Raw genomic sequence first — 14924 nt, 5'->3', positions numbered from 1 at the left:
TGGCAGAAAAAGAGGAGTCACGGTCTTTGGGTCCGCCTTTATCTTTAAGATTATTGCTGCGATGCTGCAGAGGTGAGAAGGAAGGACCCGCCAAGTTTTGCACTTCGGACTACTCCTCTCTGTCCGGAGCCCCACCTTGATGCTTTCCAACCTACCTCGCACACACACTCCGTACACGAGTGTGAGCATTCGGGCTTAGAAAGGCTGGCGGCTGGCTTGATCAGCAGCTGATGATTCACGGGTGAGTGAGAAACATCATGACTTAAGCCCTGCCGTGACAGAATACTGCCGTGCTGCCGGCGATGGAATGAAATAGGACATTCCAAACTCTCGAGTCTATTAGTTTGTACAATCTTCCCAGTTGGTCTCACGTCTACTCCTGCTCTCTCTTTCTTCTTTCTCTTCCTTCTCGGATTCTTTCGATGCCGGACCTCTCGTCCCTTGACTGCTATCACTTCAACCCACCTGTCCCTGTTCTCAACCCATCTGTTCATACTGCCGTCTCGCGATGCCGAGCCAGGTGATCACCTTGACCAGCACAGCCTATCTGCAAGTGCCAAAGGTCGTCCCTTATCGCAAGAACAGATCAAGATCACGGTCAAGATCGTCTTCAAGACCCAAGTCCCCGGAACCTGTGTCACCACAGCCGATCAAAGCCCGACCATTACTACGACCAGTCACGCCCCCTTCACCTCCACCTTTCCCACCAAAGATGTCTGAGACTCGAACGGAACCACCGAGTCCAAGTCTCAACTACAGCTTCAAGACAATGTCAAATGGCTCCAGCACACCGAGAACAACAAATGGTGGCACATTGTACGACCTGAACGGCTCTTCACCCAGCATCAACATATCCAACATGGACGACCTAAACGGCGACTACTACACCCTCTCAAAGACACCCAGCCCACCTCCCCAGCGTCCCCTCAGGCAAAGACTGATCGGCGCATGGCGTCTCGAAGCCTACGTCGCCTACCCAACACCCTCATGCCGCTTCCAACGCCCAACCTTCCCGATGACCAAAAACGTCACCGGCCTCATCATGTACACGCCCGACGGCTACATGAGCGCACACATGTTGATCCCCGGCCAAATGTCATTCAAACGCGGCGAAGGCGAGGAACCACAATGGGCCGAGGCTGGTAAGCGATCGTTTTCGTATGCAGGGCCGTATTACATCAGCGACGAAGGTATTGGCAGAGAAGAAATCTTGAGACATACCTTCCAAGTGTGCAATCTCCCCGGTTGGTTAGGGGATATCCAAGTCAGGACGTGGAAGTTTGAGGAAGACGATAATGTGTTGGTGTTGGGTAGTGAGGAGCCCACGGAGATCAGGGTGAGTGTTTCGTGGTACAAAGGCTGTTTTGCTCGACAATGATTGCTAATACATTTGTAGGGTGACCAGAGGATCCCGGTCTTGAAGTGGAGAAGGGTCAACGATAACTCGAACGGCAGTCCGCCAGCACCAATGCCTCATATCAAGGTCAGCGGGCCAGGCGAACCTTGATCACGATCGAGACACGTCCACGAAATAATGATAGTCGGAACATCACATAACGAACAAGTCAGCATATCTGAACCGTTTACGACCAGATGGGCGCACGCACAAATTCTTAAAGCATGGCTAGGATCATGAGTTTTGCTTTTCCATGGGTATACCAGGAGTTTTCATAGGAATGTGTTCTTGCTTTTCTTTGCAGCAGAAATTAATAGTATTTATTTACATTTTGTCATGTCATTAAATATTAAGGTCCAACCTCTTAGATCTTGTAGACGAGCTTGGTACCGGAGACCTTGCCGGTCTTTAGGTCGTTCAAGCCACCGAAGATACCCTCGAGACCACCGCTGCGGACCTCCTTGGGGTGAGCCTTGACCTTGCCGTCGGCGAACAGCTTCTCAGCTAATTCCCAGAACATGCGACCGAACTCGAAGTCCTCAGGCTTAGCGGGGATGGGAGTGCCACCGAAGCTGAAGGCCTCACCAACAACAGTGTAGCCCAAAGTGCTCTTGTCCTCGACGTCCTCGCGGGAAGACTTGGCAGGGAGAAGGAAGGAGATGACACCACCCTTGCTGGAAAGAGCGTTGCCACAGATGTCGGGGGAGCTGCCCTCGGAGATGCAGTCGAATGCGTGCTTGAGGTTGTCCTTGGTGTGCTCGCGGATCTTCTTGGAGCACTCGGGGTCCTTGTAGTCGAAGGTGGCGTCGGCGCCGAGGGACTTGACGAGGTCCCAGTTGTGAGGAGAGCAGATGGCGATGACCTCGAGGCCGGAGAGCTTGGCGTACTGGACGGCGAGGGTACCGGTGGCGGTCGAGGCACCGTAGATGAGGACGGGGAAGGGCTGCTTAGCGGGCTCGGTGGGGAGGGGGAGCTTCAAGCTCTGGTAGAGACCTGAACCAATTGCGTTAGCACTCTGCCTTGCTGTGTAAGTCTTGTTGCTGCTGCTTACCTTGTCCAACGGTGGTGACACCGACACCAAGAGTGGCGGCATCCTCGGTGGACAGAGACTCGGGGACCTTCATCTGGACATCACCCTTGGCGAGAGCGTATTGTGCGAAGCAACCATCCTCCTTGTTGGCAGAGTTGACACCGTGGGAGAAACCAGCAATGCGGTCACCCTTGGAGAACTTCTTCTGGACAGCTGAGCCGACCTCCTCGACGGTACCGGCGTAGTCACAACCGACAGTGGCTCCAGGGTTGGCGAGATAGTCAATGTGCTTCCAGTCGGTAGGGTTCAATGCAACAGCATCAACCTTGACCAGGACATAGTCGTCGCGGAGCTTAGGAACAGCAACGTCCTGAATCTCAGCCTTCTTGGCTTCAACGACCTTGATGGCCTTCATGTTTGAGGGTGCCATTGTTGTGATGTGATGTGGAAATGTGTGTATGGATTGAAGGATTCAAAAGTCAATTGGAGAAGCTCTTAAGTATGAAATGTTGTATTAAAAGAGGGGTAGCATATGGGGGGTTCTTGTTCTAGAAACACATCGTCGCCTGCTGAATAATCCGAAACATCGAGCTTGGAGGTTGATCAGTCATCATCGCTTCGTGTGAAAGTCTGTCTCTCGTTTAGCTGTAAAGATGCACGAATGGTCTTTAAACCGGTGCCACATCCAGAGGGAGTGGATCAAGCGAGGCATCTCTGTGGACCAGTGCCATGATACCAAAAGCATCGTGTATTCCTACGGCTTGAAATTTGGAAACTGGTCATGAGTGAAGCCAGAAAAAATATCAAGCTGGAGAAGCCGAGGGAGATCGTAAGTGACGTAATGGGATTGGGTGTAGAAGCGACGGTTATTTGAACGTTTTCATTATTAGAATAGTACAGCCTTCGTGAGAGAACATAGAAAAAAAGCCCATTGTCTTCATCATGGCCGTAGCTGTTTTGGGGTATCAAAGCCACGCCATCCGTAACGCCATTGTTCCCGCGCCAAATCCCAATCCCGTTCCCAGTCCTCATTACAGCGTCTCATGTGGTGAGGGGTGTTGTAACGATCCTCAACCCTCAACCTTGCTTAGTATCTGGCCGGAGGAGGGTCCTTAGGAGGAGCGTAGTTGCCATTGTAGGCGGCCTGAGGCTGTTGCAGCTCAATGTTGTTGCCGCCATGGTAGTTGGTAGTGTTGGGAGGAGGGCTGTAAGCTGTGATGCATGTCAATAAACGCTATGACAGGAAGTGCATCAACATGTTCGCATACCTGGAGGAGGGTTGTTGGAGTTGTTGTAGTGAGGAGCCGTGGTGTTGTTGGCGTAGTAAGGCTGAGCTGTTTGCGGCGCGTTCTGGTTGTAGGTAGGCGTGCCGTGACGGACTGTCCATCCAGTGCCGTAGTAGGGGTTGGCGCCGCGTCTACGGCGTCTTTTGGCGGACAGGCACGAGAAGAGGAAGAACAGGATGAAGAAGACAGCAATTATGCAGGCGAGAAGCACCCAGCGTCCCCATCTGTTCCAAGTGCTGTTGCAGTTGTTGCCGTAGCATCTATGGGAATTCATGTCAGCGAGAGAGTCGCGCAAATATTGATGAGCTCATAGGCAGAACGCCGAATAGCGCGCGAGTAGAACATACCGGTTGTAATAACCATAGTATTGACGAGCTTCGAGAATAGGCATGTTTGCGGGTGGAAGAAGTTGATGTGTATGTAAGAATCACGCGTGCCAAAAGACAAAGGCCAGGGAGCGCGACTGTTAAGTAGAGCTGGTTGTGAGACCTTTGTGATCTGGAATGGGTAGAGATGACGACAACTCTTGGTGGCCAAGCGACTACTGGTACCACTGCCACCAAGTGAGGCAGTGAACGGCATGGCTTTTCCGCTTTACGGCTTGTCGGCCGATCTGGGAATAAATTGTCATGACTCTATTTCTTTCACTCCAGGGTGCCTAAAAGATGCTGTACTTTGTCTTGGGATCCCTTGTGGAGCAGATGACCGTCAAGGTAAAGAGGCGATAACGCGATAGGCTTGATCCAGCCACACTTGTCGTGGCTGTGCTGATCAGCCACCGGATCTCCAAATCGTGCCAGCGTTGCCAGCGCATCCTGCATTGCACTCCCACATGATATCGAGGGGTTTGAAACATTCGAAGAGCTGCAGGTTTTCCTGGCCATCTCCTGCCTCTTTTCTCTCCCCTTTTCTTCGTGTTCACATCAATCGTTAAACTGCGTCTGATGACTGTCGTATTCTTCGTGAATCCATAATCCCATCCTTAGCCCGCTTGGAAAGCAACAAGACCGCCGGAAGTCAAAAAAGAAACAAAGAAGACACCCATGTGCACCCGCCGTTACGCTACGCTGCCATTGCTGGTTCGCAGGAAAGAGACCATCTAAACCCCATCGCTTGCAATGCCCTATGCAAATGCCCATCAACCTCATGACTGGAAGCCAGCCTCTATACTGCAATGAATGCTCTGACCTCAACTGAAAGATCATTTGCTCGCCCTGGCGATCAACCATTGCAGTACAGCGTCCAAGTTGGTTTCTTCCTTGGCGCTGATGCCGTAGCAACTCACCTCACGGTGCGTTACGGCTTTGAGATTCAATGCCTCGATCAGCTCGTCGACTGAGAGGTGATCTGGAAGGTCGGACTTGTTACCCAACACCAACAAGGGGATACCTTCCAAGGCAGGCTTCTCTAGCAGCACGTGCAGCTCCTCTCGTGCCACAGGCAAGGCTTCCTTGTCTGCTGAATCCACGATGAACCTATTCTCACATCAACACAAGTACGTTTGCAAGGGCTAGAAGACGTACACCATAGCGTTGACGCCTCGACAGTACCGTTCCCACATTGACCGGAACCTTGGCTGGCCTCCAAGATCCCAACTGCATTCAGTGAGTCTCGTTATCGATACACTAATGTCGGGCAGCGCTTACCACTTCAAAGTCACATGGCCTTTGGTAACTCTCTTCATGTTGAAACCGACAGTAGGTATTGAGCTATCACGTTGCAGACACTGTTTAGTTCACGATTTTCACTGTAGCACGACACCAGACTTACTCGATCGTAAACTCTCCGCCCTGATCACAGACTGTCAATATCGCCTCTCAAAGCAGGATCTCAAAGGTCAGGATAGGCTGCTTACTGCTAGGACTCTCAAGAGAGACGTCTTGCCGGCATTCTGAAGACCGATCATTGTAACATCCATCTCAGTCGCCCTGATCGCAAGAGAGGTCTCATATCAGGAAATGGCCGACTTGAACAACAAAGAGAACATACCAGAAAAGGCTGAGCAGCCAGTCGTAGAGACGCTTGAAGAGACCTGCCATGATGTTGAGGTTGGCAGACTAGGCACTGCAGGAGGGTGTCGAAGAGTTGAATGCAGGCAACAACAGTAGAGCAGCTCGATGGTTGCACGGACAGATGGTTTGGCCAAAAGCGCAGGGCACAGGCAGAAGCGGGGCTCGGGTAGGGTCGAACTCTTATTGGAGGTGTTGATGATGTAGAATCAAGGCGAAGGATAATCCGCAGATTGAGGCACTGCTGTCACGAAATTTAACTGTTTGGACAAGGTTACAAGGACCCTAGGTGTCGCAAGGATTGGTTCACGATTAGAAGCAAGATGTAAGAACAATAAGCGTCAAATCGTCTTCTGACAGCCGCGGTCACTTGAGTCGAGTGTCGATAAGTTGGAGATGCGGCGAGAGAACGGAGCCTCGGAGACTTCGAAAGGCTTGGCACGGCTTTTTCGGCGCTAAAATTTCCAGAACGATTCGAAGCAAAAAAACATCTGCTATCACGGTGCTGCCAACCATATCACGAAGGAAGATTGAAGAAGGGAAGGAAGCTGGACAACTGCAGAAAGGGCGATCGAATACAATTCTGGAATCACAACAAGCCCCGAACACCAGGGCGTTGAGAGGTTGAGCTCTTGCCTGCATCAACCAGCAACACCTCCCGAGTACCTCGACACATACAAAACCATGGCACCCTCATCGAAAGAGAACGGCAAGTGGTCGACCGACTTCGACACGGTGCGCCGCCACAAACTGTTCCGCAATCCTCCTTCAGACAAGTCGGCATACCCTACCCTCGCCTCGGCCGTCGACCCTCATGTTCAGTCCTTCAACGCCGTCTTTGCTGAGAAGGGCCAACTTCACCATGCCCTTCGCGACATTGGTACAAAGACCTTCTTCGATGGCAACCCAAATGAGCCCTTCTCGGCCGATGGTCCCAAGCGCAACAGGCTTCAGGTCCGCGTGAAAGAGGTCTTCCTCGAGAAGAGCATGCTCCCTCCTTCGAACAAGATCGACAAGAAGCGCGAGATCCTGCCTGTAGAATGCAGAGAGCGTCATTGTACCTACAGAGGTCGTTTCAGAGGCCGCTTCGAGTGGCGCATCAACGAGGGCGAGTGGAGAGAGAGCGTCAGAGAGTTCGGTTCTCTGCCTATTATGTTGCGCGTATGTTTCTTGCGCTGACCTGAAGGCTTCAGCTGACACCATTTTCACAGTCCAACCGCTGCCACCTCGAGGGTCTTTCGCCTAAGGAACTGGTCGACAAGAGAGAAGAGACTGAAGAGTTGGGAGGATACTTCATCGTCAACGGTATCGAGAAGCTGATCCGTATGCTCATTGTCAACCGACGAAACTACCCCATGGCCATTATTCGTCCCTCTTTCGTCAACAGAGGTTTGACCTACACCAAGTTCGGTATCCAGATCCGCTCCGTCAGACCCGATCAAACCTCGCAAACCAACGTCCTCCACTACCTCAGCGATGGAAATGTCACCTTCCGTTTCTCATGGCGCAAGAACGAGTATCTTATCCCCGTCATGATGATTTTCAAGGCTCTGGTCGAGACAAATGACCGCGAGATTTTCGAGGGCTTGGTCGGTCCTGCTGGAAGCAAGGGCATTGAAGACAAGCAGTTCGTCACCGACCGTGTCGAACTTTTGCTACGCACATACAAGGCATACAACATCCACGGCCAGGCAAAGACACGCGCATACCTTGGAAGCAAGTTCCGCATCGTCCTGAGTGTTCCCGATGACATGTCTGACGAGGACGCTGGTGCTGAGTTCTTGAGGAGAATCGTTCTTCCTCATCTGGGATCATCCGAGACCAAGGAGACCAACGATGCCGACAAGTTCCGCATGTTGCTCTTCATGACCAGAAAGCTGTACTCCCTTGTCGGCGGAGAGTGCGCTGTTGACAACCCTGATGCTGTCCAGAACCAGGAGATTCTCTTGCCCGGTTTCCTTTACGGTATGATCATCAAGGAGCGCATCGAGGAGTGGCTCAACTCAATTGGTCTGCAACTCCGCGACTGGGGTAGAACCACCAACTGGGCACCCATCGTCTCCGACGAGTTCGAGCGCGACTTCAGTGCAAAAATCCTTCGCAGAACCAACGAGAATTTGGCACAGGCCTTGGATTACTTTTTGTCGACTGGTAACCTCGTCTCTCCCAGTGGTCTGGATCTGCAACAAACTTCTGGTTTCACTGTTGTTGCTGAAAAGATTAACTTCTGGCGTTTCATCAGTCATTTCCGCATGGTTCACAGAGGTAGTTTCTTCGCCCAACTGAAGACCACAACCGTCAGAAAGTTATTGCCAGAAAGTTGGGGTTTCCTTTGCCCTGTTCACACTCCCGATGGTTCTCCTTGCGGTCTGCTCAACCATTTGGCCCACAAATGCAAAATTGCCACAAAGAGCGTCGACACCAAGGCCATTCCCGGCCTTATCTCACAACTTGGCGTAATCGAAACCCCCTCAGCTTCCGTTGACGACAGCGTTGTCGTCATGCTCGATGGCCGTATTCTCGGCTTCTGCTCTCCCAAGCAGGCTCGTGTAATTGGAGACACTCTCAGATACTGGAAGGTCGAAGGCACTCACGGCGTACCTTCCGAGCTTGAGATCGGTTACATCCCCAACTCGAACGGAGGTCAATACCCTGGTGTCTACATGTTCTCACAAGCAGCTAGAATGTTCAGACCTGTCAAGTACCTGCCCCTCGGCAAGGAGGACTTTGTCGGTCCATTCGAACAGCCTTTCATGTCCATTGCCTGCACAGAGCCCGAAATTGTCTCAGGCGACTCAACACACGTCGAATTCGACCCCACAAACATCCTCTCTATCCTCGCCAACCAGACACCCTTCTCAGACTTTAATCAATCGCCGCGTAACATGTATCAGTACGTCCAATTGACAATCAATGTGCAAGGATAAGGACTAATTCGTAAACCACAGGTGTCAGATGGGTAAGCAAACCATGGGTACTCCTGGAACTGCTCTCAAATACCGTACCGACAACAAGTCATATCGCCTACAAACTGGACAAACACCAGTGGTCCGACCTCCCCTATACAACGAGTACGGCTTGGACAACTTCCCTAACGGAACCAACGCCGTTGTTGCTGTCATTTCATACACTGGTTACGACATGGACGACGCTATGATTATCAACAAGTCTGCCCACGAGCGTGGCTTCGGTCACGGAACTGTCTACAAGACCAAAAAGGTTGACCTTGCCGAGGACAATGGCGGCAGACGTGGCCGTGGTGGTGGTAACGTGAAGAAGCTTTTCGGTTTCGCTCCCGGCGGTCTCGTCAAAGCACAATGGCGCGCAACCCTCGACGACGACGGTCTTATCGCTGTCGGCATGAAGGTCAAGGAGGGTGACATTATCGCCGCATCGCACACTGTCACCAAGGATCCCATTACTGGCGAGTTCGTCAACCGTGACGGTATTACTCACTTGCACAAATACAAGGACCACGAGGAGGCTTTCGTTGAGGAGATCAAGATGCTTGGCACAGACACTGGTGCTGATGAACCCTGCCAGATGCTCAGCATCAGACTCCGTATTCCTCGTTCGCCCGTCATCGGTGACAAGTTCTCTTCTCGTCACGGACAGAAGGGTGTCTGCTCCCAGAAGTGGCCCGTCATGGATATGCCTTTCAGTGAGAGTGGTATGCAGCCTGATGTCATCATCAACCCTCACGCTTTCCCTTCGCGTATGACCATTGGTATGTTCGTCGAATCGCTGGCCGGTAAGGCTGGCTGTATGCACGGTGTTGCGCAAGACAGTACCCCCTTCAAATTCAAGGACACCGCAGGCGAGACTGCCGTTGAGTACTTCGGTCACCAACTGAAGCGTGCTGGATTCAACTACTACGGAAACGAGCCCATGTACTCTGGTATCACTGGCCAAGAGCTCGGTGCCGATATCTACATGGGTGTGGTTTACTACCAACGTCTGCGTCACATGGTCAACGACAAGTTCCAGGTCCGTACCACCGGTCCCGTCACTGCGTTGACTGGTCAACCCATCAAGGGTCGTGCCAAGGGTGGTGGTATTCGTGTCGGTGAGATGGAGAGAGATTCTCTGATTGCCCACGGTACAGCATTCTTGCTGCAAGATCGTTTGATGAACTGTTCCGATTACCAAAAAGCATGGATCTGCCGTGGCTGTGGATCTTTCCTTTCCGCACAACCGACTGTCAACGAGTATGGACGCAGAAAGGGTGTTAATGCAAGCAATGTTAGATGTAGGAGATGTAGTAAGAAGGCTACTGGCTCCGAACCCAACAGCGATACTTGGGAGGATGGCCGAGGTGATAAGTTCGTCGGTGGTTCAGACGTCACTGTCGTTGCTGTTCCTGGTGTTCTGCGATACTTGGACGTCGAGTTGGCAGCTATGGGTGTCAAGATGAGATTCGATGTTACGCCGTAGATAAAAGGGGGACTGTTCATATAAGCATTTGCATCTTCTTTTAACTATACCAAAATGGAGTCTGGTTTGGGTTCTTTCTTTTGAATAATTTTGGCCCGATTTCCATAGTGAAGCTTTTCATGTTGCCTTCTTGTTCCCAACGCACGTACCTCGCATCTTAGATCGCATCCAGGATGCAATCGATTGCATGCTTCCGAGCCTCAGTGACACTTTCCCAAATTGATCTTCTATTTTGTGCCTCAAGCGATTCCCATTGTATTCGATGGTCCTTTGTCCAGGGTGTGGTGAGGTCCTCGCGTGTTCGTTTGGTGGACTGTTTTCATTCGACGCCGACCTCGACTTCGCATCCATTTGCCATCACTCATTAACACAACTGGAACCCGTCTTCATCTCTAAAGCGATGTCCTTGCACATTGACACATGATCTTGCGATAAGATGGAAGGCGCCGCGAAGTTCTATCATCCGTACGAGCCGTACGACATCCAGCTTGAATTTATGCGGACATTGTATGAATGCATTGATCAAGGCAAAATCGGCATCTTCGAGTCTCCGACTGGTTAGTGATATTTTGAGTCTTACTCAGGTGCACGACTGACCACTGTTTAGGAACTGTAAGGATGGGTGATCTGCATACTGTGATCGACTTCTAATCCTTGCTTAGGGCAAATCTTTGAGTCTAGCATGTGGTTCCTTGACATGGCTTCGAGACCACAAGAGAAAAGAATTCGATGAAAGCATTGCTGCCATTGAAGGAGGTCAATTGGCTCCTCGTCAAATTCTAGCATATCTGGCTGACTAAGTACCAGACGATGACGAGCCCGAATGGATGGTCCAACACTCTCGAGAAGAGAAGAAAAGTCAAGTCATACAGAAACGAGCAGAGCTAGAAGCAAAACTCGAGAAGATCCGCCAACACGAACGCAAAGTTCGAAATCGACAGGAAAACGGACCTACATTGACCAAAAAGCGGAAACTGGATGATGACAGCGGCAAAGATGTCGATATTGTGGATGAAGAGCAATTCGCCCTCGACGACTACGAGAGCGATGATGAAGGCACCAAGAGTTCCAAAGCCAACAATTGGGACGCTGACCTGGGATTGTCAAAGGAGACACAAGCGCTTATGCAGAAACTCGGATATGGTCTTTCGGCCCTGTCGAAACCAGAAGATCTTGAAGCAGAAGATGAACTGAAGATTTACTTCTGCTCTCGCACTCACTCGCAATTGAGTCAGTTTGTTAACGAACTGAAGAGGATAGATCTACCAGCCGCTATACCTGCTGTGCAGGAGGAAATCAAGAAGAAAGATAAGCTTCACGAGGAGCTCAAGCATCTCTCCTTGGGCGCGAGAAAGAACCTTTGCATCAACAGTAGAGTTTCTTCGTTGAAGAGTGCAACAGCAATCAACGAGCGATGCTTGGAATTGCAAGATGCAAAGACGCCAAAAGAGAAAAAGTGTCCATTCGTGCCAAACAAAGAGAGCGAAGGCACGGTACTCGATTTCCAGCATCATGCTTTGGCAAAAATACGAGATATTGAGGACTTGGGCAGTTTGGGCAAGAAGTTGGGTGTCTGTCCCTATTATGCCACTAGACCTGCAGTCAAGCCTAGCGAGGTAAGAGCTATCCCCAACTCGCCTTCTTTCGTTGGTCCCCAATGCGGTCCTAATGTCGAATCCAGATTGTCACACTACCATATCCACTTCTACTCCAAAAGACGGCACGAGAAGCACTAGGTCTATCGCTCAAGGACCATATCGTCATTATCGATGAAGCACACAATCTCATGGATGCAATCTCTTCCATCCACACTGTCGAAGTATCACTGCAACAACTACAACTCGCCCGAGCTCAGTTGACAGCCTACCTCCAACGCTTCCGCAATCGTCTCAAAGGCAAGAATCGCGTGTACGTTACACAAGTCGTACGGCTACTAGACTCAATAGCCAATTTTCTGTCAACATTGGACATCAAGAAAGGAAGCGAAGGCACTGTCCAAACCACCGAACTTCTCAAGGGAAAAGGTGTGGATCAAATCAACCTCTACAAACTGATGCATTACCTGCAAGAAAGCAAATTGGCCAGAAAAGTGGAAGGCTATGTTTCTCTAGAGCAGCAGAAACAGCAGAATATCAATGCTGCGGGTGTTGGGAAAGAAGTCACAGTGCCTGTGCTTACGCATATTACAAACTTGTTCATGGTGTTGACGAATCCGGCGAGAGAAGGACGTCTGTTCTATACCGTTGGAGCAGACAAGGCAGAGACGAAGGTCAAGTACATGTTACTCGATCCCTCCGAACACTTTCGCGAGATTGTCGAGGAAGCTAGAGCAGTAATACTGGCAGGTGGAACCATGTCACCAGTAGGTTTACCTCCTTTCCTTCCATGCTTTCTACTGTACTAATCCAGGACAACAGATGTCCGACTACCTGACCCGACTGTTCCCCTATCTCGATAACGACCGCATCACAACCCTATCCTGCGGCCACGTAATACCCACCACAAACCTCTTCGTCAGCCCAATAATCTCAAGCCACAACAACACCGATTTCAACTTCACCTTTCCCTCACGAAACTCTCCTTCCACAATCACAGCATTAGGAGAATCAATCTTACAACTCCTCCCTTCCATCCCAAACGGCTGCGTAGCTTTCTTCCCCAGCTACTCCTACATGGACCAAGTCGTCGCCTCGTGGCAAAAGTCCCCCTCTCCCTCCCAACCTTCCCTCTGGACCCGCATGCAAAAACAAAAGGCTCTTTTCAAAGAATCACAAGCTACAGGTACAGAAGACGTCCTCACATCCTACACTTCCGCCGCCAACACGACGCAAAAGGGAGCTTTCCTCCTCGCAGTCCTGAACGGCCGTCTCAGTGAAGGAATAAACTTTTCCGATCATCTGGGTCGGTGTGTCATGGTCGTCGGTCTACCCTACGCGAACCCGAATACCGCAGAACAGAAAGCCAAAATAGCTTATATTGAGGAAAAAGCTGTTGCTGCGGGACTACAGGCAAAAGAAGCGGCGAGGGAGTTTGCGGATAATAATTGTATGAGGTCGGTTAATCAGGCTATTGGTAGAGCGGTGAGGCATAAGGGGGATTGGAGTGCGATTTTGTTGTTTGATGCGAGGTATGCGCAGAAGAAAATACAGGGGAAATTGCCTGGGTGGATCAGGGCGAGTTTGGGGGATGGGATGGGTGCTGGGAGGAAGTTTAGGCATGTAGAGGTTGGGTTGAAAGCATTTTATGCTAGGAAGAAGGCAGAAGGAACCTTGAGCAATACATAGATGTGGATGAAGAATAAAAGGGTATCAATTTCTGTAATCTTACTATGAGAGTCGTAATATCATTTCTTCGCACCCTTTGCCTTTTCGGCCGCATGCATGGCAGCCCTCTGACTCCTACTCCCACCCAACTTGGGCCCCTTCAAACTCTCCAACTTATTAGCACCAAACGTCGGAGGCGGTGGAGCAGCAACCCTCCTGACAGCTCTTTCCTCTGCCTGAGCGTAGAAGTTTCTCTGAAATTCAGCAGCCATGCGTTCGTCTGCGTCTTCTGTCTCTGCTGCTGTGGAGGTGGGCCCTTGAGGGGTGGCAGAGGTGGAGGGTGATTCGTAAATGTTTAGTTGGGATTCGCGGAGGATTTGGTCGACCATTGCGTCGCGGGCGAGGGAGGCGCTGTTGCGGCGGTTATGCCAGGGTTTGCGTGGGCGTTTTGGGGGGCGGGATGTTGTTGTGTTGGTGGGTAGGGTGGACTGGTTTATATCGACTTCGTCGAGATGGCCACGAGCTACCGAAGCTGGGTTTGCTGCAACTTGTTGTGTCGCTGTTGTAGAGACATAGGTAGGGTCTACTGGTGTAGAGGATTGATTTGTGGTTGAAGTGGAAGCTTCATGTGATGGAGTCAGACGGGCTAGTTTGGAGTCTACATAGGCCATCCTTAAGATTGTCAGTCTATTCTGTATCTTGTGTTGAAGGAAGAGATGGGAAGACCCACATATGCTTGTCGTCTGCAGAGGCGATATGTCCTGTTGGCGCAACGAAGCGGGCTTGGGCGTGCTCGACAGGGTTCAATGGTGTAGGCGGCGCGTTCGTGTCAAAGACACTGCTTGTCCCGCTGTCGTTTGCCGTTCGTGTAGATGAGAAAGCTACACCGCCTTTCCTTGCGCCGCCTGGTCTGACATGTCTCAAGGCTACACTGCCTTCTCTTGTTTCTGTTTCCACCTCTTGATCCTGGTTGTTAGTCGCCACTGCGGTCGAGCCGGTCGGTATCGCTACCTCGCCATCGGATTCTTCATCGTCGTCGCGTCGTTTGCGAAACACCTTTCTTCGCTTCGATGCTCTGAATACTGGTCCCTCGTTTGTATCGGCCATGTTGTTGTGTCAAGAGAGTTCAGGTATCACGCTTTGTCAGAAGCTCTTTCGTCATTTTTGCATGTGACAGCCAAGACTTTGCTACACCACCTTGATCCTCCCATATTAGCTCTATACCGCTGTCATTTTTAATCCCTAGTATGAGAGGATAGTCAGCAGTCTGTATCGGAAGCCAATGCCCGTATATCTCAAGCTATACATCACCCGGCTCCTTTTTACTGCCGTGTTTCAGTGATTTACAACCTCTACGCTCTGGTTCCGCGCTAACCGAATGACAATTATTAAGCAATCCGTCCATCCAATTCCACCATATCAAAAACCGCATTCTTGCCACTTTCCTCCTCCTACATAACTTCAAGAGTAAATATAATCCTGCCCTCTCCGTTAACTCCTTCTAAA

At 50.8% G+C, this 14924-nt stretch overlaps 7 protein-coding genes across 7 annotated transcripts; 3 read left to right on the top strand and 4 right to left on the bottom strand.

The window, feature by feature from the left end:
- Positions 1-712: 712 nt before the first annotated feature.
- M438DRAFT_278503 (uncharacterized protein) lies at positions 713-1507 on the top strand (the record flags this gene model as incomplete). The annotated part of the gene is made up of 2 exons (XM_029901009.1): positions 713-1336; positions 1397-1507. The coding sequence occupies 2 exons, from the start codon at positions 713-715 to the stop codon at positions 1505-1507; spliced, it is 735 nt and encodes a 244-aa protein (XP_029758217.1).
- Positions 1508-1750: 243 nt separating this feature from the next.
- M438DRAFT_347720 (GroES-like protein) lies at positions 1751-3153 on the bottom strand. Its single transcript, XM_029905970.1, has 2 exons — positions 2448-3153; positions 1751-2389 (listed from the first exon to the last, which is right to left on the bottom strand). The coding sequence occupies exons 1-2, from the start codon at positions 2854-2856 to the stop codon at positions 1761-1763; spliced, it is 1038 nt and encodes a 345-aa protein (XP_029758216.1). The 5' UTR covers positions 2857-3153; the 3' UTR covers positions 1751-1760.
- A 122-nt stretch (positions 3154-3275) lies between these two features.
- Positions 3276-4451, bottom strand: M438DRAFT_347719 (uncharacterized protein). Its single transcript, XM_029905969.1, has 3 exons — positions 4060-4451; positions 3695-3972; positions 3276-3638 (listed from the first exon to the last, which is right to left on the bottom strand). The coding sequence occupies exons 1-3, from the start codon at positions 4101-4103 to the stop codon at positions 3514-3516; spliced, it is 447 nt and encodes a 148-aa protein (XP_029758215.1). The 5' UTR covers positions 4104-4451; the 3' UTR covers positions 3276-3513.
- Positions 4452-4555: 104 nt separating this feature from the next.
- On the bottom strand, positions 4556-6111 carry M438DRAFT_347717 (ras small GTPase). The gene is made up of 6 exons (XM_029905968.1): positions 5702-6111; positions 5568-5640; positions 5483-5502; positions 5359-5421; positions 5236-5307; positions 4556-5187 (listed from the first exon to the last, which is right to left on the bottom strand). The coding sequence occupies exons 1-6, from the start codon at positions 5749-5751 to the stop codon at positions 4914-4916; spliced, it is 552 nt and encodes a 183-aa protein (XP_029758214.1). The 5' UTR covers positions 5752-6111; the 3' UTR covers positions 4556-4913.
- Positions 6112-6202: 91 nt separating this feature from the next.
- Positions 6203-10226, top strand: M438DRAFT_367490 (beta and beta-prime subunits of DNA dependent RNA-polymerase). Its single transcript, XM_029907959.1, has 3 exons — positions 6203-6882; positions 6933-8614; positions 8670-10226. The coding sequence occupies exons 1-3, from the start codon at positions 6406-6408 to the stop codon at positions 10153-10155; spliced, it is 3645 nt and encodes a 1214-aa protein (XP_029758213.1). The 5' UTR covers positions 6203-6405; the 3' UTR covers positions 10156-10226.
- Positions 10227-10329: 103 nt separating this feature from the next.
- M438DRAFT_347715 (DNA repair helicase) lies at positions 10330-13460 on the top strand. The gene is made up of 6 exons (XM_029905967.1): positions 10330-10712; positions 10763-10767; positions 10818-10911; positions 10963-11771; positions 11837-12517; positions 12573-13460. Exons 1-6 carry the CDS (start codon positions 10592-10594, stop codon positions 13437-13439), a joined length of 2577 nt encoding a protein of 858 aa, XP_029758212.1. The 5' UTR covers positions 10330-10591; the 3' UTR covers positions 13440-13460.
- On the bottom strand, positions 13447-14213 carry M438DRAFT_347714 (uncharacterized protein). The gene has a single exon (XM_029905966.1). It carries the CDS (start codon positions 14087-14089, stop codon positions 13499-13501), a length of 591 nt encoding a protein of 196 aa, XP_029758211.1. The 5' UTR covers positions 14090-14213; the 3' UTR covers positions 13447-13498.
- Positions 14214-14924: the final 711 nt, after the last annotated feature.

This window comes from Aureobasidium pullulans (assembly GCF_000721785.1).
Source record: "Aureobasidium pullulans EXF-150 unplaced genomic scaffold scaffold_16, whole genome shotgun sequence".
In the NCBI taxonomy this organism is placed as follows: Eukaryota; Fungi; Ascomycota; class Dothideomycetes; order Dothideales; family Saccotheciaceae; genus Aureobasidium; species Aureobasidium pullulans.
Note: the sequence above shows the minus strand (reverse complement) of the source record. Positions and strands in the feature narration are given on the sequence as shown.

Bases quoted from the DNA above. Each gene is read 5' to 3' on its own strand.
- M438DRAFT_347719 (XM_029905969.1), bottom strand. From the start codon at position 4,103: ATGCCTATTCTCGAAGCTCGTCAATACTATGGTTATTACAACCG. The intron at 3,973-4,059 runs GTATGTTCTACT...GAATTCCCATAG, and splicing joins TACTATGGTTATTACAACCG to ATGCTACGGCAACAACTGCA. The intron at 3,639-3,694 runs GTATGCGAACAT...CATGCATCACAG, and splicing joins CTCCAACAACCCTCCTCCAG to CTTACAGCCCTCCTCCCAAC.
- M438DRAFT_347715 (XM_029905967.1), top strand. From the start codon at position 10,592: ATGGAAGGCGCCGCGAAGTTCTATCATCCGTACGAGCCGTACGACATC. The intron at 10,912-10,962 runs GTCAATTGGCTC...ACTAAGTACCAG, and splicing joins CATTGCTGCCATTGAAGGAG to ACGATGACGAGCCCGAATGG. The intron at 12,518-12,572 runs GTAGGTTTACCT...CCAGGACAACAG, and splicing joins CAGGTGGAACCATGTCACCA to ATGTCCGACTACCTGACCCG.
- M438DRAFT_347717 (XM_029905968.1), bottom strand. From the start codon at position 5,751: ATGGCAGGTCTCTTCAAGCGTCTCTACGACTGGCTGCTCAGCCTTTTC. The intron at 5,641-5,701 runs GTATGTTCTCTT...TCTTGCGATCAG, and splicing joins TGGCTGCTCAGCCTTTTCTG to GGCGACTGAGATGGATGTTA. The intron at 5,503-5,567 runs GTAAGCAGCCTA...GTCTGTGATCAG, and splicing joins CTCTCTTGAGAGTCCTAGCA to GGCGGAGAGTTTACGATCGA.
- M438DRAFT_367490 (XM_029907959.1), top strand. From the start codon at position 6,406: ATGGCACCCTCATCGAAAGAGAACGGCAAGTGGTCGACCGACTTCGAC. The intron at 6,883-6,932 runs GTATGTTTCTTG...CCATTTTCACAG, and splicing joins CTCTGCCTATTATGTTGCGC to TCCAACCGCTGCCACCTCGA. The intron at 8,615-8,669 runs GTACGTCCAATT...CGTAAACCACAG, and splicing joins TCGCCGCGTAACATGTATCA to GTGTCAGATGGGTAAGCAAA.
- M438DRAFT_347714 (XM_029905966.1), bottom strand. From the start codon at position 14,089: ATGGCCTATGTAGACTCCAAACTAGCCCGTCTGACTCCATCACATGAA.
- M438DRAFT_347720 (XM_029905970.1), bottom strand. From the start codon at position 2,856: ATGGCACCCTCAAACATGAAGGCCATCAAGGTCGTTGAAGCCAAGAAG. The intron at 2,390-2,447 runs GTAAGCAGCAGC...CAATTGGTTCAG, and splicing joins TGTCACCACCGTTGGACAAG to GTCTCTACCAGAGCTTGAAG.